General features: G+C 38.8%; 1 protein-coding gene, 1 long non-coding RNA gene and 1 pseudogene across 7 annotated transcripts in view; 1 reads left to right on the top strand and 2 right to left on the bottom strand.

Moving 5' to 3' along the window:
* The window catches only part of LOC139357899 (uncharacterized), a 97,400-nt gene extending 91,956 nt beyond the window's left edge, over positions 1-5,444 (top strand). The window contains exons 5-7 of the long non-coding RNA XR_011611903.1: positions 1,126-1,155; positions 1,342-1,486; positions 5,339-5,444. This is a non-coding gene — a long non-coding RNA (uncharacterized lncRNA). The remainder of the gene's footprint in view (positions 1-1,125; positions 1,156-1,341; positions 1,487-5,338) is intronic.
* The window catches only part of LOC105465444 (ALMS1 centrosome and basal body associated protein), a 222,632-nt gene that overhangs the window by 132,145 nt on the left and 69,073 nt on the right, over positions 1-21,414 (bottom strand). For all 6 annotated transcript variants that reach the window (XM_071076913.1, XM_071076915.1, XM_071076914.1 and 3 more), the window contains 2 exons: positions 14,743-21,132; positions 13,581-13,714 (listed from right to left, as the gene is read on the bottom strand). In XM_071076913.1, coding sequence (XP_070933014.1) covers positions 13,581-13,714; positions 14,743-21,132 — 6,524 coding nt within the window. The remainder of the gene's footprint in view (positions 1-13,580; positions 13,715-14,742; positions 21,133-21,414) is intronic.
* Positions 821-8,681, bottom strand: LOC139357897 (large ribosomal subunit protein uL3 pseudogene; annotated as a pseudogene).

Below are 21,414 nucleotides of genomic sequence, written 5' to 3'. Positions count from 1 at the left end.
AAAAGGAAGCTCTATACCGGTCCTTCAGAGACTTCAGACAGGTTAAAACAATCACAATCTTTTGAGAGCAAGATCTGTACTAACCCTTCTGGTGCTAACAGCCTGCACCATGAGTGTAAGCTGCCGTTTTCAAAGCCATTATTAATCTAGGCACAAGGAATGGTAGGTGAGCAATTTAAGGTGCCATCGTGTTTTTCTGCAGTGCTACAGCTCCTTACTTTTCCTGTTTTTTTAATGTTAACTAAATTCCAGAGTTCTATAAAAATTAATTCTGATAGTTTCTGGAAGCTAACTAGGTGTTTTTGTAAGAACCCTAGCGTTCCCTACTCCACCACATTATATGACTTCTCTCACAAATGTTTTATATGCATAACAAAAGTATTTGCCTTTATTATGCTGATTGCAAATTTCAAATACATATTCTTTATCATATTTGAGGTATTATTCTACTGTAAAGAAATATTCTTCTAAAGAAATATATATATATATATATATATTTTTTTTTTTTTTTTTTTTGAGACGGAGTCTCGCTCTGTCGCCCGGGCTGGAGTGCAGTGGCCGGATCTCAGCTCACTGCAAGCTCCGCCTCCCGGGTTTACGCCATTCTCCTGCCTCAGCCTCCCAAGTAACTGGGACTACAGGCGCCCGCCATCTCGCCCGGCTAGTTTTTGTATTTTTTAGTAGAGACGGGGTTTCACCGTGTTCGCCAGGATGGTCTCGATCTTCTGACCTCGTGATCCACCCGTCTCGGCCTCCCAAAGTGCTGGGATTACAGGCTTGAGCCACCGCGCCCGGCCAAGAAGTATTTTTAATTACAGATTTTTTAATTCCCAAATAGTTTTTGGAGCTTAATGAATTATGACTTCTCCATTAGATCTACTAATGTAAAAACTTATTCATAAATTTCCTAATATTGAACTACCTGCTTTGCCTGTGATACCTATGTAACATCAATTCCCAATTCCCCCTTCCTCCCAGTCCTTGGCAATCACCATTCTACTCTCTGTTTTCTGAATTTGACTATTTTTAGATATTTCACGCAAGTGAAATCATTCAGTATTTGTCCTTCTGTGACTGGATTATTTTAATGTCTTACAGGGTCATCCATGTTGTCACATACACCAGGACCTCCTTAAGGTGGAATAATATTCCATTGTATGTATATACTACATTTTCTTTATCCATTCATCTATCAATGTTTATACATCTTGTTTATGTATCTTGGCTATTGTGATTAATGCTATTGTCAACATGGGATCTCCTCAAGATTCTGATTTCATTTCCTTTGGATATGCACCCAGAAGTGGGATCATATGGTAATTCTATTATTTTTTTTTTTAGGAATCTCCATACTATTTTTCACAACGGCTACACTATTTTACATGCCCATCTACAGTGTACAGGGTTCTAATTTCTCCACATCCTCTCCAACACCTGTTATAGTTTGTTTTGTTTTGATATCAGCCATCCTAACAGATATGAAGTGGTAAGTCATTGTGGTTTTGATTTGCATTTTCCTGATGACTGGCTATATTGAGTATCTCTTCATATACAGCACCTTACACATTTGTATGTTTTAAGAAATGTTCATTTAAGTCTTTTACCCATGTTTTAACCAGGTTATTTGTTTTTTGTTTTGGGGATTTTTTTTTTCTTTTTTTTCTTTTGGCTGTTGATTTGCAGGTGTTCCTTATATACTTTGGATATTAACCCCTCATTAGATACATGGTTTACAAATATTTTCTCCTATTCCATAGATTACCAGTTCATTCTCTTAACTGTTTCCTTTGCTGTGCAAAAGCTTTTTAGTTTGATGCAGTCCTGTTTGTCTATTTTTTTAAATTGCTTTTGCTGTAGCTATAAGTTGTTTTATGTAAGACTTTGGTAACCACAAAGAAAATATCTATAGAAGATACACAAAAGAAAAAGAAAAAAAAATGAAGGATCAAAGCAAAATCAACAAATTACAAAGGAAGACAGCAAGAGAGGAGAAAAGGGACGAAAGAACTGTAAGAAAGAAAACAATTAACAAAATGGAACTAGTAAGTCTTTCCCTATCAATAATTTAATATAAATGCAGTAAACTCCCTAATCAAAAGACATATAGTGGCTGAATTAATTTTAAAAATAAGATCCAACTATATGCTATCTACAAGAGACTCACTTTAGATTTAAGGACACACAGGCTAAAAGTGAAGGAACAGGAAAATATACTCCATGCAGATAGCAACCAAAAGAGCACAGTTGTGGCCATACTATCAGACAATATAGACTTTAAATAAAAAACCATCCCAAGAGACAAAGAAGGTCATATGATAAGAGAGTCAATTCATCAGGAAGATAACACAAGTATAAACACATATACACTCAACATCAGAGCACCTAAATATATAAAGCAAACACTGACGGAACTGAAAGGAAAAATAGCAATACAATAGAAGATGTCAGTACTCCATTTTCAATAATGAATAGAACACACATATACTGAACATTCCACCTAACAGTTGCAGAATACACAGTCTTCTCAACTGCACACAGAACATTCTCCAGGAAAGATCACATATTAAGTCATAAAACAAGTCTGAACAAATTTAAGAAGACTGAAATGATACCAAGCTTTTTTTCCCAAGCACAATAGACTAAAATTAGAAATCAGTAACAGAAGGAAAACTGGGAAAATCACAATTATGTGGTAATTAACAACACACTCTTTTTTTTTTTTTTCAGTGGAAAATAACTTTTATTGAGACCCCACCAGCTGCAAAATCTGCTCCTGGCATTAAGCTCCTTCTTCCTTTGCAATTCGGTCTTTCTTGAGTGGTCCCATGAATGCTTTCTTCTCTTCCATGGTCTGGAAGTGGCCATGGCCAAATTTGGAGGTGGTGTCAATGAACTTAAGGTCAATCTTCTCCACAGCCCGCTGCTTCGTCTGTGCCAGCAAGGACTTGCGGAGTGTGCGCATCCGCTTCTTCGTTCCCACCACACAGCCTTTCAGCATGACAAAGTCATTGGTCACTTCCCCATAGTGGACAAAGCCACCCAGAGAGTTGATGCTCTTTCAGGCAGGTCATAGTCAGAGGAAGCATTGTTCTTGATCAGCTTGCCGTCTGTGATAAGGCAGCCCTGGCCAATCTTAAAGATCTTCTTGTTGATCTCAGTGTGGTGATGGTAGCCTTTCTGCCCAGCACATGCCACAGAGAAGGCCACACAAGCAGGATGCCATGCCCCAATACAGGCCACCTTGCACAGACCTCGGTGGGTCTTGCGGGGCAGCTTCTTGGTGTGCCTTTGTAGCCTTTGCCTTTGGTCACCCCGATGACGTCGATCATCTCATCCTGCCCAAACACTTGGTTCACAGGTAACTGCTGCTTGAGCCTCTCACGGGCCCAGTCCAGCTTCTCGGCCACAGTGCCTCCATTCACCTGGATCTCCATCAGGTGGGCCTTCTTCTGGCGCAGAAGAAGCAGGTGCATCTGGGTGTGGGCAATGACACAGATGACTTAGCAGTACTTCTTCATGCTGCTGAAGTCCTTCTCCAGCTGCTTCTTGCCATCTTCATCCTGCCATTTCTTGCAGTACTTGGTAAAGGCCTTCTTCTTAGATTTATGCCAGTTCTTATAGAAACGCCTCTTGCATTAATCACTGATGTGCTCAGCGAAGACAGTCTTGAAAGTCCGGAGGCCTCGAGGGGTTTCCATGTAGCCCACAATGCCCACAACCACCATGGGTGGCGTCTCCACAATAGTCACAGCCTCCACCACCTCCTTCTTGTTCACCTTGGATCCTGGCCTGTCAACTTCCCGCACGATGTGGGTCATGCCAGCCTTGTATCCCAGGAAGGCTGTGAGGTGGACCGGCTTAGACGGGTCATCCTTAGGGAAGCTCTTGACCTTCCCGCGATGCCTGCTGCTGCACTTCCGAGGCAGGAAGCTGAGGGACCCATGCCTGGGAGTGGATAACTTTTTGTGAGACATCATGCAATCAAATCCCACCAGTAGAGCAACAACACACTCTTAAACAACCAGTGGATCAAAGATGAGATCAAGGAAAATTAAAAAATATCTTAAGACAAAAATACAACAAATGAAAACTTACGGGATGAAGCAAAATCAGGACTAAGAGGGAAGTTTCTAATGATAACTGTCTGTTTTTAAAGGAAGAAAGATCTCAAATAAGCAACTCAACTTTACACCTCAAGGAACCAGAAAAAGAAGAACAAAACTAAGCCCAAAGTTAGCAGAAAGAATGAAAGAATAAAAATTAGAGCAGAAATGAAAAACAGGAAGAAATCAACTAAACTGTTAGTTTTGAAAAGGTAAAAACAATGTTAAACATTTAGCTAGACTAAGAAAAAACTAGAAGACTCAAATAAATAAAATTAGAAATAAAAGTGGAGACATCACACTGATGTGAAAGATTCATAATTTCAGGTATGTCTTCTGAGGTTTTTGTTAATGTCCTCAAATAAATTAGGAAGTTTTTATTAGTGTATTAGAACTCTTTATATAGCACAGGAGTTATCCATTACCTGATAGCTTGAGTCACCCACATAAACATCTAAGTCAGGCATTGTTTTTTTCTTTTTGTTAAGAATATACCAAAAAGTTGATAGAATGTTAAAATAAACATGTGAATTCCTTCTACTTAGATTCAACAACTGTCGAACAATTTCCCCTATCCCTCCACAAAGCTTTATCCTTCCACAAAGACACTGTGATTTGACACTTCAACCCTAAATAATTCACTTATCATATAACCACAATGTCATTATCACACCCAGCAAATACTCCATAATGTTACCTAATATTGAGCTAGGTCAGGTACTTTACTTGGAAGCCAAATGTTTGATCAATAAAGTTTTTCTCTCTCAGTCATGTTTACTCTATTACACATTTCTGTTTAATTACATTATCTAAGAAAATCAGTCATTTCATGAAAATTTTATACCTAACAAGAAAAGAGTTATACTTTATTTTCTCTCATTATTTCAAATTTCCTCAGTGGTATTATCTGGCATGCTCCTTTTCATTTATAACATTGTATGTTTTTCCTTCTCCTCTTCTAGCTAGTCAGAGCTTTCTTTTGATTTGGAATTTTTTCAAGGTCCAAATCTAGACTTTAATGCTCAATTCTATTTTTCTGTTTTCTAGTTAATTGATAGATTTTATTTTATAATTTCCTTCTTACTACTTTTGTAGTTTGGTTTGGTTTATTTTAGAGTATAAGTAAAGTTTATTTCATGGTTTTTTGTCTAAACGTGTTGAGTTATTGGTTCATATACTAAATGACATAAAGAATTGACTTCAAACTTTTCTTCTCTTCTTCTATTACCAAACAGAAAAGAGAAGGAGAAGAGACAGTATTCTGCCAAGAGAGATCAGTAAATCCTTGGGTACAGCGTGAATCTCATTCTCATAGCATGGAACAGGCCAAAATGATCTCAATAGTTTTTGACAACAAGCAATCTAACAGAGTTTCCTTTAGGAGCCTACGAATGCATTTCTGTGGGGTAGAGGGCAGTAAGATAAATCCTCATTGTGGTTTGGAATTGTATCTGAACATAAAATTTGTACCTTGATGTAGAAAACAAAGAGAAAAAGGACAGAAGCAGGTTCCTCCTTATCATTAATTACTTTAAAAGCAAATAAATTATCCAATCAAAAGACAGAGATTGGCAGAATGCTCCAACTATATACTGTCTACCATAGACTCACTTACATGCTACAACATGGATGAACCACATGCGACTAAGTGAAATAAGCCAGTCACCAAAAGACAAATATTGTATTATTCCATTTATAGGAAGTACTCAGAGTAATCAAAATCATACGAAACAAAAAGGAAAATGATGGTTGCCTGCGGCAGATGGGAAGAGAACGAGAAGTTACTATTTAATGGGCAAAAGTTTCAGTTTCACAAGATGAAAAGAGTCTTGGAGATGGATGGTAGTGGTGGTGGTTGCACAACAATATGAATGTACTTAACACCAGTAAACTGTACATTTAAAAATAGTTAAGAGGTAAATTCTGTGTTATGTGTATTTTACCATGATAAAAAAAATTTAAAGAAACATCTGCCTTGATTCATTGAAGCAGTCTGTGCCAGCTGGATATAGAGTCTTATTAATAAATACAATTTATTTCTCTATGTACTTAGCCTTCCAAAAGAAATTTTACTGTTCTCTAATAAAAGATCTCATAAATCTTGTTAGATTTACACCTTGATGCTTTTTATAAAGTTTTTGCTATGATTAGAAATGGTTGCCTTTTTAAAGTTCCTTTTCTATTTCAATTGTATCTCTTGTTCAATGTTTCTTTTTAATTAATATATAATAAATCATTAATAAGGTGTACAAATCTGAAGTCAGGCAGTTTATTTTTTATATGTGTTGACAGCAATGTAAATACTGCCCATATCCAGATATACAAAACTTCCTATACCTGAGAAGACCTCTTGTGCCTCTTCCCGGTCAATAACACACACCTGACTCCACCAGAGGTAACCATTCTTATCACTTTTTTTTTTTTTTTTTTTTTTGAGTCGGAGTCTGGCTCTGTCGCCCAGGCTGGAGTGCAGTGGCCGAATCTCAGCTCACTGCAAGCGCCGCCTCCCAGGTTTACGCCCTTCTCCTGCCTCAGCCTCCCGAGTAGCTGGGACTACAGGCGCCCGCCACCTCGCCCGGCTAGTTTTTTTGTATTTTTTTAGTAGAGACGGGGTTTCACCGTGTTAGCCAGGATGGTCTCGATCTCCTGACCTCGTGATCCGCCCGCCTCGGCCTCCCAAAGTGCTGGCATTCTTATCACTTTTTTCACCATTGGTTAGTTTTTGAATTTCATATGAATGGAATTATTCAGTATGGCTCGTTTGTGTCTCGCTTTTCTGCTAACCACAACGTGTGTGACAGCTTTCAAAGTTGTTGAGGCAGTAGTAGTTTGCTCTCTTTTATGGCTACACAGGATTTCACTGTATGAATAAAGCATAATTGATTCATCTATTCTACTCCTGATATACATTTATATAGTTTTCAGTTTGAGGCTACTATAATTATTATTGACCATGTCTTCTACTGAACATAGGTACTGATATTTCTTGAGTATGCACCTAAAAAGAAGTAGTAATGAAGTGTCCCAGGTCAGGTATATGTTTACCATTATGAAATAATTGTAAATTATTTTAAGAGTTTTGTACCAGTTTACCTTCCCATCAGCAATAAATGACTGTTCCAGTTGCTTCATAACTTTATCAATATTTAGTATTGTTCTCTTTTTAATTTTAGCTACTCTGATATGAAGCAGTATCTCATTATGGTTAATTTGCATTACCTAAGAGGCAGTGATATTGAGAATGTTTTCAAATGCTTATTGGCCACTTGGATATCTTCATTTATGAGACACCTATTGAAGTCTTTGGGTAGGAAGAATGGATTTGCATGAGTTCCTTATATATTCTAGATTTATGTCCCTTATCAAATATATGTATCCGAAATACCCTCTTCCACTGTGTAGCTTGACTTTTCACTCTTCATGGTGCCTTTTGATTACCAGACGTTCTTAATTTCCATGAAGAGCAATTTATCAATCCTTTATTTTATGGATAGTGTATTTTTGTTCTTGAGAAACCTTTGCCTAACCCAACATCATGAAGAGATTTTCAAGCAACTTTATTTTACCTTTCAACGTAAAGTCTATGATCCATCTCAAATTAATTTTGTAGTAAGGTATGATGTAGGGGACAGGGTTATCGTAGAAATTATAACACATATAGTTATCAAGCTAAAGTAAATAATACCTAACTTTTTCCCAGTTAAGAAACTTGGAAAAAGATTAACTCCATTTATACAGCTTCAAACCTGTACGATATTGTTGTCATATATTTTAAGTTTCTGCCACATTTTATCTCAGTCATGAAGGTCCTAGTATTTTTGTTTCATATACTTAAGTATTTAGCTTTATTTATCCACATACTTAACACATCTTTTGCTCTTTAATATTTCCTACATCACAAATTTCCCATATTAGATTATTTCCCTTTAGTCTGAGGTAACCACTTAGAAATTTTTAATGAGAGTTGAATGAACTGTTATTGTTCAAAATCACTTTTATATTACCACATTCTTAAAACAGATTTTCCCTGACACGCAATTCTAGGTAGATATAATTTATTTTCTTTCAGCACACTGAAGGTATTATCCTAATATATCACCTTTCACTGTTGAAACAAATCAAAATGGAAATTTAAAAATATCTGGAATGGTATAATAATAATTATATTACATATAAAACTTGTAGGTTGAAAGAGATTTGGGGCTGGGAAAGAAATTCAATCTGTTGCAGGCATGATGAGCAGAGTGGCTGAGGGAGAAACATACAAGGGAATTTAAACAAGTAACTAAATATATGGAGGATAATGGGAGCCAAGTTTCTCACTATCAGAGAAGTGAGTTACAAATAAAGAAAGAAACAAAGGCTAGAATAACCCTGTAGTACTGGAATGGAACTGGACGTACTAGTATAAACTCACAGCTTTCATTTTATAATAAAAGTAATAGACAAGGAAACAGGCATACAGAGGAGAGGGGGTTGTGTGTGCAATTATGTACATACACATCATCTGCTGAAAAGGCATAAAGGCAACAGTATCATAGTATCAATAAGCACACCAAGCATACATATCTTACTTTTTTTTTTGTTTTGTTTTGTTTTGTTTTGTTTTGAGACGGAGTCTCGCTCTGTCGCCCAGGCTGGAGTGCAGTGGCCGGATCTCAGCTCACTGCAAGCTCCGCCTCCCGGGTTCACGCCATTCTCCTGCCTCAGCGTCCCGAGTAGCTGGGACTACAGGCGCCCGCCACCTCGCCCGGCTAGTTTTTTGTATTTTTTTTAGTAGAGACGGGGTTTCACCGTGTTAGCCAGGATGGTCTCGATCTCCTGACCTCGTGATCCGCCCGTCTCGGCCTCCCAAAGTGCTGGGATTACAGGCTTGAGCCACCGCGCCCGGCCACATATCTTAGTTTCTACATGCTATTCTCTGCTAAAAAGAACCAGGGCCCCTTAGAGAAACAGACAGCTCTAGGGTTGGTAGAAAGAAAATACAAGATATTCCTAGAGTATCTTCCTATCTTAGAAAGTGGGTGAATGCTCATGAAATGATGGGATCATGAGAAAAACACACAGGCACCAGCTTAAAATGGTTCTCATGGGCAAGTGTGGGGTAATTTGAGTACAAAAATAAACAATGATAGTGATAGGTTGTGACCCTTTGAGAAGAAAAATCCAAGAGCCCATAATGATATAAATAAATAAATGGAGAAGGGACACTTTTAACTTACCACAGAATTCCAATGAATGAATGCTGAAGTGATGATAGAATTTTTTTCCATCACCAAATTAAAGCTATTTTATTAATAAATTATTCAGGCAAGTATAAACACTAGATCCTAAACTAGAGATATTTACAGTCTCAAAGAATCTCTTCATAATATTTATTAACTGCTTATTAATTAATATGTAAAACACACAAACCAGCAGATACCACTTTAACTAAGTGGTCGAGTTAACATTACAAGTATTGAGACAAATCAACATAATGTGTCTCCTGACAAGCATGAAAAGCCCATCACTTCTGTGGCTTTCCTACATAAAAATCGATCTGAATCAAATCATGGTAACACAGCAGATAAATTCAATTTGAGTGGAATCTGCAAAGTAATTAGCTTGTACTCTTCAAAAATGTCAGTCATGAAAGAAAGAAAAAACAGAAGAAACACCCTATACTAAAAAAAATCATTTAAAACATGACAAACACTGGAATAATTTATAAAAGGTTTTTCATCAACATTAATATCTACAGGGACATTCAAAAGCTGTATGTAACAAGGGACAACTCTTCATTGTGTGGAACTGTCTTGTACATTACAGAAATAGTAACATACTTGACACCTATCTACTGCATTCCAGAAACAATCCCCAATTACAGTGATGACCCAAGAAAAAATCACATAAATTTCCAAAATATCTCTTTGGGAGCCATTTACTATCCCTGTCAAGAACCACTGCCTTCCACAATCTAGTCTTCTCCCTTTCACTCTCGCTCTCAAATACAGTGGCCTCCTCCCTTTCCTTTAGCACCCCTCCCTTTCCTTTCACACTCTACCTCAGCAACTGTGTGCATGCTATTTCTGTCTGGAATGCTCTTGTCACTCATAACTGCCTTAGTTTCTCACCTTACTCAGATATTTAACTCAATACCTCTTTCTCAGGTTCTGCATTGACCATTCTGCTTTGTCTCCCTGGCTCTTATCCTATCATCTGACATTTATTTTACCTGTTTGGTTGTTATTCATATACTCTCACTTAATGTAAGCTCATGATGTGTTTGTCTATTTTGTTCAGTGGTGTGTCCTCAGCCTATAGATGAGTGATGACACATATTAGGCATTCAATATGTATTTTTGGAATTAATAAATAAATGTTCAACAGTAGGGTAGTGAATAAATTGTTATGTTCATACAACGTGATATTATATACCTATGTAAAATTATGCTTTTAGAGAAGTTTTAAAGGGAAATCCTAATATATTTAAGTTAAAAAAATAAAAGGTCCAAAACTGTACACAGTGTGGCCAATACGGGTTCCCTAAGAACAAGGCATATCTAGTCAAACACTATTTCGCAACTACTCAGTTAATAGACTGAAGAAAGTCAATCATAAGATGGTGAAACATGAGATGGATGAATGACAGTATCATGAAGTACTCACCATAAGTGTGAGAGTAATCTTTATTCAAAAGTTTTAGACGTTTTTTTTTTTTTTTTGAAACAGAGAGTCTCCCTCTGTCGCCTAGGCTGGAGTGCACTGGCACGATCTTGGCTCACTGCAATCTCCGCCTCTTAGGTTCAGGTAATTCTCCTGCCTCAGCTTCCTGAGTAGCTACTATTACAGGCATGCACCATGACACCCAGGTAATTTTTGTATTTTTAGTAGAGACGGGGTTTCAAACGTTGGCCAGACTGGTCTCAAACTCCTGACCTCAAATAATCCACCCACCTCGGCTTCCCAAAGTGCTAGGATTATAGGCATGAGCCACCATGCCCAGCCGAAAGTTTTAGACTTTTTATCCATAACCCTTAGTGAACGTTTTTATCACTAATTTGGATAAAAATACTTATCAAATATACAAATGGCACAAAGCTGAAAGGGATATTTTAATAAAATAAATGACCAAATTTAGATTAAAAATCATTCCAACAGGCTTGAACACTGATATAAAAGCAATAAAAAGAAATACAGGAGAGTTAAAAAGTATTATATAGGGCCAGGCGTAATGGCTCATGCCTCTAATCCTAGCACTTTGGGAGGCCGAGGTAGGCGCATCACTTGAGGTCAGGAGTTCAAGATCAGCCTGGCCAACATAGTGAAACCCCATCTCTACTAAAAACACAAAAATCATCTGGGCGCGGTGTCACACGCCACTCACGTAGCTGTAATCTCAGCTACCCAGGAGCCTGAGGCAGGAGAATCACTTGAAACTGGGATGTGGAGTTTGCAGTGAGCCGAGATCATGCCACTGCACTCCAGCCTGGGCAATAAAATGAGACTCTGTCTCAAAAAAAAGAGAATTAAAAAAAAAAAAGTATTACATACATACAAGAAATGAGAATAGAAATCTTGGCAGCAGTTCATGGTTTTTGGTTTGGTTTTGTTTTGCTTTTTTCCTACAGCTTTAAGGTTTGAAAGCAGTATATGGTTGTTTTTTTTTAATGCCCAATTATGCTGTGACCATTAAAGATCTCACAGTACACTGACAGAAAGAGAATTACTAAATATATTTCATGCTGGTCAGATCAGAAGTGAAATTGTGTTTCATCTAATTCAGGACACCTTATTTTAAGAAAAACACAGACAAACTAGAGTCTACCCAAAGGAAGGCAACTTGCTTGCTGAGGGATCTGGAAATATGAACACAAGAAAACAATTTTTAAAAATAGGGAAACACAAATCACTGAGAAAACTGTACTTTTAAACAAATGATGCTAGGGTAGTGCTCACTTTGGCAGAATATATACAAATGGTGCTAAGAGAACCAATTGTTCATTTTACTATTCTTATTATTTTGTCAATTTTGTTTTTCACAAGCATATATGTAAAACCTAAAATCCAATCTAATTTGTACTTTTCAAACACTTTTCCAAAACTGAGATAATCCAAATAAACTGTATCACTGGAGAATAGTTTTCTAACTAAACTTTGTATCAATCAGGCCATGAAATCCTTGTATGATAACTATATCAATTCTTACAGGATTAATAATAGTAATAATAGCTACCAGTTATTGAGTACTAACTAGATATCACATATTCTACTAAGCATTTTATAGGCATTATCTCACATAATCCACACCAAAACCCTCTAAGATAGGCATTATTATATCCTATTATTAAGCAAAATAGCAGACAAAATGTCTTAACCACAGAATGAATAAATTATTATGTAATCACACACTGAAATACTGTACAGTAATAAGGAATAAATGAAAACTATGTACATCTACATAGAAGCAGCTCAAAACCCTAAGACTGTGTGAAACACCCAGTTCTCAAAAGAATATGTATCTTATTGATTCCATCTATAGAGTTCAAAACCATACTGAAGAGCAGGAAAATCATTATATATCAAAATAAGAAATAAAAAAGATATGACTGGGAAAGGAGAAACAAAGAACTTCAACAGTATTTAGTAATGTTCTATTTCTCAACCTGGATAGTCAATATACGGGAATTATTATTTACTTGCTGCTATTCTTTACATAAATGATTCATATATACTCTTTCCTACATATGAAATAGTTAATAGAAGGAAAATATGTACTATTAAAATGAAAGTCATTTATATATAAACTATTATAGCTGTGTACTCAAGCATTTAAAATAAACATTTGAAAATAGCTGGACTTCATCTAGATTTCAAGATACCACTTTCAAGAGAAAATAACGGTGACATTCAGTCTTCTCTGTTCCAAAAAATATTGATAAAACAAGCAAATCAGTTCTTACTTTTCTAAGAAGATAAATTTTTCAAAATATGAACTTGGAATGAATAAAAACTTCACATATCTAGACTGTAAGTATCTAATACTTACATCTTAACTTTTGAAAAATTAAGATGCCCGCCTAGGCACAGTGGCTTATGCCTGTAATCCCAACATTTTGGGAGGCCAAGGCAAGAGGATCACTTGAGTCCAAGCGTTCAAGACCAGCCTGGGCAATGTAGAGAGACCCTGTCTCTGCCAAAAATTTAAAAATTAGCCAAGCAGGGTGGTACACACACGTGGTCCCAGTTACTTGAGAGGCTGAGGTGGGAGGATTCCTTGAGCCTAAGAGTTCAAGGCTGCAGTGAACTGGGATTGCACTGCTGCACTTCAGCCTGGCCAACAGAGCAAGACTGTTTCAAAAACAAAACCAAAAAAGGCTCCTTACACTTTAGCCAAATATTATCAGCAATTCAACTGATGCCCAAGTAAGAGATCCAAATTCCATCACCCATTCTTTCATATTTACTTTTTTCATTTCCAGATTTCTTTTATACCTTGGACAAGTCAGTTGTTCTCCCATGACCAAACAACTCTGCCTTGATCTCTTCTACTTTCCTCCTGTCATCTTCATTTAATTCTGAAATGGAGTATCCACAATCATGTGCTAAATTGAACTTCAGATTCCAGGCTGGAGAGAAAGCATACACTTGAGATAATACAATGCAAAAGTGATAATTTGGCAACAATTTCAAGAACACAGAAGATCATCAATATATGCAATGTAATACCCACCGCAATACTTAGTATGTCTTCTTAACTATGACAACCTATCAGATATTCTTGACAGAGATCATTTCACCGCAAAGTGTGATTTTCTTAAGCCATGCTCTATAGATAATTCTACAAAAAAGCCACTTTAAATCTGGTATTCAATCATGTTTATCTTAATCCTCCTTCTAATCAAGAGTCCCTTTGCCTCTCCCTTTAGTTCCTGCTACAATTACAATTTATAAAAGTAATAAATACAACTCGGAGGGGTTTTTTTTAGAATAAAAAGGTGCAAGGAACAGTGTAGGAAGTTAACCTCAAGGGACGATTTCTAGGTAGGCCTAAATTGCTTTTAAATTGCCTCCCAAAATATATTCCCCATATTGTCTTACAGATTTTTGTTTTTAATGGAATTCTATTAGAAAGTAATGAGATTTGTAAATATTCTCTTTTAAACCTCTAATCCAAGTTTTAGTATAAGCTACATTGATTTTTTTTCAAATGTCTGAGAACACCACCAAGAGTTTTATTAGAAAAGGGAAAGAGAAAATATATGTAGTTTTAGGACAAAAAGCAATTTAGAAGACAGCAAATTGGAGGCTTTTTCTGCCTTCACAATAAGGATACTATAATGGGAGGATTAGGGAAACATGATAGCTTTAGGAGCTCAGGAGCCAAGCGACCTCTTTACTCTCTGCCATACATCAGAATCTACTTCTCCTAAAAACAAGAACCTAAATTTAGGCTGGTACTAATACTGTAACTTAACTACATTATTGGTTAAATAGACTTTTTATGGATTGTAAGAAGAAATATAATCACTCTAACAATTCTTTTTCCTGATCTTGTTTTTATTTTTCATTGGCTAGGCACCCTCAAATCATAAATATCTAACTTTAAACAAATTATTAAGCTATAACGTTTATAAGCCTGAACCTTTTTTCTTACCGTGTGCTCGTACCCGGCTTTCCTCTTCCTCTGCATTTCTGAGTATTTCTTTAGCATGATTCAGTGAGGATTCACATTGCAGAAGGTTTTTCACATGTGCAGCCAGTGAGTCTACACTGCTACCCCCACCGTCCTCACTCTCTGACACACCCTCTTCCTCTCTGCTATCTGTTATACTTGTCTTGGGTGAAACATATGGAAAGAAGTTTAGAAGAACATCGGAAACTGATTCCAAAGATTCTGGTAAATTACTGTCCCACGAGCAGGAACCATTTCCATCACTGGCATCACTACTTGAATCACTTTTTATGACAGTCATCATGGGGATAATAATTTTATTCCCAATGGTTCCACTACACCCTTCAGGTTCAGACCTCATTACAGATTTGGCTGCTTGATATTGCCTAAGAGTTTCTTCTAATGCCATACTGACTTTGCTCTCTGCTTCCTGTAGAGGACTTCTTACTGTAGTTGAACTAATAAACTCCCAATTTTCAATGCCTCTCTGGCATTTCAAATTCGTCTGTGTGCCAATATCCTTCTGTATGCACCTGCTGCTTGGGCTTTCCTCTGTGAATGGCTGTCTCTGAAGCAAATCACCATTAGATACATCAGTGGAAGAGGGTTCTTTGAAGCAAACCACCTTCTTAGATTGTATAAATGAAATATCACTAATATCTCTGAAAGGGGCAAGGGGAGCAGGAAAATTGCATCGTTTCAGTGCTATATTTTCTGCCTCCATCAAAAGTGTCCGAATTTCCTTAAGAGTTTTAGAACTATTTTCTGCATCCTGGATTTCTTCAGAGCCAAGATCTCTAAAACCTGCAGATTCTGGTTTATTTATTACAAGTCTGTCATCAGCCTGAGAATTTAAAAGCACATTATTTGAGCTAACACTGGAGTCAGAAGAATTTAAATTATCTATCAGCCTTTGGACATGTTCTGAAACAAGCTTGTGATTCTCACCATGTGAGTAAGTACCAGAGGGAACTGTGTGTAATCCAGTAATTTGATCAGCTTGCCCAAGAGCACTTGAGATCTTTAGAGCATCTTCAGTTAGACGTCTATCTGGCGAATCCTTTTGATAGAAAATATCGGGTTTCTCTCGGTGTGAAAAGGAACTAGGAAGAGCTGTTGGTAATACTGTTTTCTGACTAGGTGGTCCAGGAATTGTTGAAATCTTCAGCACATCTTCAGTTACATGTCTACCTGGCAATTCCTGTGGACTGAAAATACTTGATTTCTCTCTGTGAAAATAAGAACTAGAGAGAGGTATTGGTTTTCCAGTATTCACATCAGTTAGTTCAGGGACAGCTGAAATCTTTAGAATACCTTTACTTTGATCTCTATCTGGCAACTGCTGTTGAAATAAAATATCGGGCTTTACTGTTTGAGAATAGGAACTATGAAAAGCTGTCTGGGATGGAGTCTTCTGGTCATTTGGTCCAATCACAGTTGAAATCTTGGGCTTCTCTGTTTGTGAGTAGGAACTAAGGGTAGCTGCTGGAAACTCAGTTTTCTGGTCATCTGGTACGTGCACAGTTGAAATCTTGAGTTTCTCTTTATGTGAATGTGAGTAGGAACTAGACGGTCCTATTGGTATCCCAGTCTTCTGCTCTGCTGGTATAGAAACAGGTGAAACTTTCAGAGCCTCTTCTGTGAGATGACTGTCTGGCAACTCCTGTTGAGAGATAACACTAGGCTTCTCTCTATGTGAGTAGTAACTTAGAGGTACTGTTGGTATCTCAGCCTTCTGGTCACCTTGTCCAGGAACAACAAAAACATTGAAAGTTTCTTCAGTAATATCTGGCAACTCCTGCTGATGAAAAATACTGGGCTTCTCTCTATTTGAGTAGGAACTAGAGGATGCTATTTGTATCCCAGTCTTCTGGTCAGCAGGCCCAGGAACCCCTACTGCTTTCAAAGTTACTTCAGTAAGATCTGGCAACTCCTGCTGATAAGAAATGACAGACTGCTCTCTCTGTGGGTAGGAATTAGAGGACAGGACGTTTATTCCAGTCTTCTGGTCAGCTGGTCCAGGAACTCTTAAAATTTTCAAACCTGCTTCAGTAAAACGTGGCAACTCTTGCTGGTAGGAAATAATGGGCTTCTCTCTGTGTGAGTAGGAAGTAGAGGTTACTGTCGATAACCCACTCTTCTGGTCAGCTGGTCCAGGAACATCTGAAACTTTCAGAGCCTTTTCAGTTAGATGACCATCTGGCAACTCTTGTTGGTAAGAAGTATTAGGCTTCTCTGTATGTGAATAGAAAGAGGAGGTTACAGTAGATAACCCAGTCTTCTGGTCAGCTGGTTGAGGAACAGCTGAAACTTTCAGAGTTTCTTTAGTTAGCTGACTGTCTGGCAGGGCCTGTTGGTAGAAGACAACAGGCTTCTCTCTATGTGAGTATAAACTAGAGGATACTGATGGTGTCTCAGTCTTCTGGGCATCTGGTCCAGGAACAGGTGGAACTTTCAGAGCTTCTTCAGGTAAATGACTGTCTGATAGGGTCTGTTGGTAGAAAATGAAGGCCTTCCCCCTATTTGAGTAGGGAGTAGAATATACTGGTATTGTCTCAGTCTTCTGGTCAACTGGTCCAGGAGCAGCTGAAACTTTCACAACTTCTTTATTTAGAGGACTGTCTAACAGAGCCTGCTGGTAGAAAGTAAGGGGCTTCTCTCCAAGTGCACTGGAACCTAAAGGTCCTGTTGGTATCTCAGTCTTCCTTTCAGTAGGTCCAGAAACAATGGAAACTTTCAGAGCCTCTTCAGGTAGATGACCATCTGCAAAGGCCTGTTTGTAGATAATAATGGGCTTCTCTCCAAGTGAGTAGGAAGTAGAAGTTATGGTTGGTATGCCAGTTGTCTGGTCAGCTGGTCCAGGAGCAGATGAAACTCTGAGAGCCTCTTCAGGTATTTGACTACCTAGCAATGCCGGCTGGTAGAAACTGCCAGGCTTTGCTCTATGTTGCGAGTAGGAAGGAGAGGTTACAGTTGGTGAGCCAGTTGTCTGGTCAACTGGTCCAGGAGCAACTGAAACTTTCAGAGACTCTTCAGGTAGATGACCATCTGGAAAGGCCTGTTTGTAGATAACAATGGGCTTCTCTCCAAATGAGCTGGAAGGAGAGGTTACAGTTGGTGTGCCAATCGTTTGGTCAACTGGTCCAGGAGCAACTGAAACTTTCAAAGCCTCTTCAGGTAGATGACTATGTGGCAAGACCTGTTGGTAGAAAACACCAGGCTTCTCTGTGTGTGAGTAGAAAGTAGAGGGTAAAGTTGGTGTCCCAGTCTTCTGGTCAGCTGGTCCAGGAACTGCTGAAACGTTCTTCGCCTCTTCAGTTAGATGACTACTTGGCAACGACTGTTGGTAGAAAATGCTGGGCTTCTCTCTATGTTGTGAGTAGGAAGTAGAGGTTGCAGTTGGTGTGCCAGTTGTCTGGTCAACTGGTTCATAGGCAACTGAAATATTCAGAGCCTCTTCAGTTGGATGATTATCTGGCAAGACCTGTTGGTAGAAAACACCAGGCTTCTCTGTGTGTGAGTAGAAAGTAGACGTTGAAGTTGGTGTCCCAGTCTTCTGGTCAGCTGGTCCAGGAACTGCTGAAACTTTCCGTGCCTCTTCAGTTAGATGACTACTTGGCAACAACTGTTGGTAGAAAATGCTGGGCTTCTCTCTATGTTGTGAGTAGGAAGTAGAGGTTGCAGTTGGTGTGCCAGTTGTCTGGTCAACTGGTTCATAGGCAACTGAAATTTTCAGAGCCTCTTCAGTTGGATGATTATCTGGCAAGACCTGTTGGTAGAAAACACCAGGCTTCTCTGTGTATGAGTAGAAAGTAGAGGGTAAAGTTGGTATCCCAGTCTTCTGGTCAGCTGGTCCAGGAACCACTGAAACTTTCCGTGCCTCTTCAGTTAGATGACTACTTGGCAACGACTGTTGGTAGAAAATGCTGGGCTTCTCTCTATGTTGTGAGTAGGAAGTAGAGGTTGCAGTTGGTGTGCCAGTTGTCTGGTCAACTGGTTCATAGGCAAATGAAATTTTCAGAGCCTCTTCAGTTGGATGATTATCTGGCAAGACCTGTTGGTAGAAAATACCAGGCTTCTCTGTGTGTGAGTAGGAAGTAGAGGTTGGAGTTGGTGTCCCAGTCTTCTGGTCAGCTGGTCCAGGAACAGTTGAACCTTTCTGTGCCTCTTCAGGTATATGACTACCTGGCAAGGTCTGTTGATAGAAAATACCAGGCTTCTCTCTTTGTGAGTAGAAAGTAGAAAGTACTCCTGGTATCCAAGTCTTCTGGTCACCCAGTCCAGTAACAGCTGAAACTTTCTGAGCCTCTTCAGGTATATGAGTACCTGGCAAGGCCTGTTGGTGGAAAATGCTGGGCTTTTCTCTATATTGTGAGTAGGAAGTTGAGGTTACAGTTGGTATGCCAGTCCTCTGGTCTGCTGGTCCAGGAGCTACTGAAATTTTCAGAGCCTCTTTAGGCAGATGACTCTCTGGCAAGGTCTGTTGGTAGAAAATACCAGGCTTCTCTCTTTGTGAGTAGAAAGTAGAGGGTACTGCTGGTGTGTCAGTCGTCTGATCAGCTGGTCCAGGGAAGGCTGAAACTTTCAGACTCTCTTCAGGTAGACGACTGTCTGATAACACCTGTGGGTAAAAAACACTAGGCTTCTCCCTCTGTGGGTAAGAACTAGACTGTATTGTTGGTATCTCAGTCTTCTGGTCAGCTGGTCCAGGGCCAGTTGAAACTTTCACAGCCTTTTCAGTTGGATGACTATCTGGCAATTCCTGCTGATAGAAAATACTGGGCTTCTCTCTATGTGAGAAGGAACCTGAAGGTACTGTTGGTGTTGGGACAGTCTTCTGGTCAGTCAGTCCAGGAATAGCAGACATTTTCAGAGATTCTCTAGGTAGATCACTGTCTGGCAACTCTTGCTGGTAGAAAATACTAGATTTCTCGTTATGTGAGTGAGAATTAGAGGACACTGTTGGTGTCCCAGTCTTCTGGGCAGCCAATACAGAAACAGCTGAAACCTTCAGAGCTTCTTCAGGGAAAAGAAAGTCTGGTAGGGTCTGCTGGGAAAAAATAACGGGCTTCTCTGTGTGTGAGTAGAAACTAGATGGTGCTGAGGGTATCCCAGTCTTCTGATCACCGGGTCCAGGAACAACTGATACTTTCAGAGCCTCTTCAGTTAGATGACTATTGGGTAAGGTCTGCTGATAGAAAGCACCAGGCTTTTCTCCAAGTGAAGAGGACACAGAGGAAGTAGAGGTTACAGTTGGTGTCCCCGTCTTTCTGTCAGCTGGTCCAGAAACAGCTGAATTTTTCAGAACCTCTTCGGGTAGTTGGCTGTCCAGCAAGGCCTGTTGGTAGAAAATACGGAGCTTCTCTCTGTGTGAGTATGCATTAGAGGGTACTGTTGGTAGGCCAGTCTTCTGGTCAGCTGGTCCAGCAACAGCTGAAACGTTCAGACCCTCTTCAGGTAGACGACTGTCTGCTAACACCTGTGAGGACAAAATACTAGGCTTTTCTCTCTGTGAGTAAGAACTAGACTGTACTGCTGGTATCTCAGTCTTCTGGTCAGCTAGTCCAGGAGTGAACGAAACTTTAAGAGTCTCTTCAGTTTGATGACTATCTGGGAACTCTTGTTGGTAAAAAATACCAGGCTTCTCTCTATGTGAGTGGGGAGTAGAGAGTACTGTTGCTGTCCCAGTCTTCTGGTCAGCCGGTCCAGACATAGCTGAAACTTTCAGAGCCTGATCAGTTAGATGACCATCTGGCAAGGTCTGTCGATAGAAAAAGAGGAGGTCCTCTCCATGTGAGTGGGATGTAGAGGATACTGTAGGTATTCCAGTTTTCTGCTCCACTGGGCCAGGAGCAGCTGAAACTTTCAAAGGCTCTTCAGTTAAGTTACTCTCTGGTAACTCTTGTTGGTAAAAAATACCAGGCTTCTCTCTATGTGAGTAGGAAGTAGAAGTTAGAGTTGGTATGCCAGTTGTCTCATCAGTTGGTCCAGGAGCAGCTAAAACTTTCAAAGCCTCTTCAGTTAGATGACTGTCTGGCAAGCCCTGCTGGTATAAAATACTGGGCTTCCCCCTGTGTGAGTGGGAACTAGAGAGTACTGTTGGTGTTGCAGTCTTCTGGTAAGCTGGTTCAGGAATAGCTGTGACTTTCAGAGTCTCTTCAGTTAGATGAGTATCCGCTAATGGCCTTTGGTTGAGAGTATTGGTGTGTTGACCAGTAGTAGTTTCTAGAGGAGAACTTACAGTCAACTGAGACAGGTCCTCAAGGGACAAGGATAAATGAGATCCAATGTCTGAATCAACAGGAGTGGTAGTGATGCCTGACTTCAAGTTGGATTGAGTAACTTTAGCTATGCCTCCTTTAGAAGCATCTCCTAAAGAAAAAGAGATTTGTTAATATTATATAAAATTTTCTATTTTAAATTCTATGTGCTGAAAAAACGCAAGCTTTGAGCCTTTGAAAAGCTCCTAGAAATGAATCCTAAAGAAACAGCCATCAAAGGAGACAAATATTTGCACACAAATATATTAATTAGAAAACTAAAGTAAAAATATTTTAAATCTTCAACAACAGAGTAATGGTTATAAACAATAGTATATCCAGCAGATGAAATATTATAAGGATCTTAAAACTTGGATTTTTAGAGAATTATCAA

The sequence above is a fragment of the Macaca nemestrina genome, chromosome 13 (genome assembly GCF_043159975.1).
Source record: "Macaca nemestrina isolate mMacNem1 chromosome 13, mMacNem.hap1, whole genome shotgun sequence".
Classification (NCBI taxonomy): Eukaryota; Metazoa; Chordata; class Mammalia; order Primates; family Cercopithecidae; genus Macaca; species Macaca nemestrina.
This window is presented reverse-complemented; position numbering and strand designations above follow the sequence as displayed.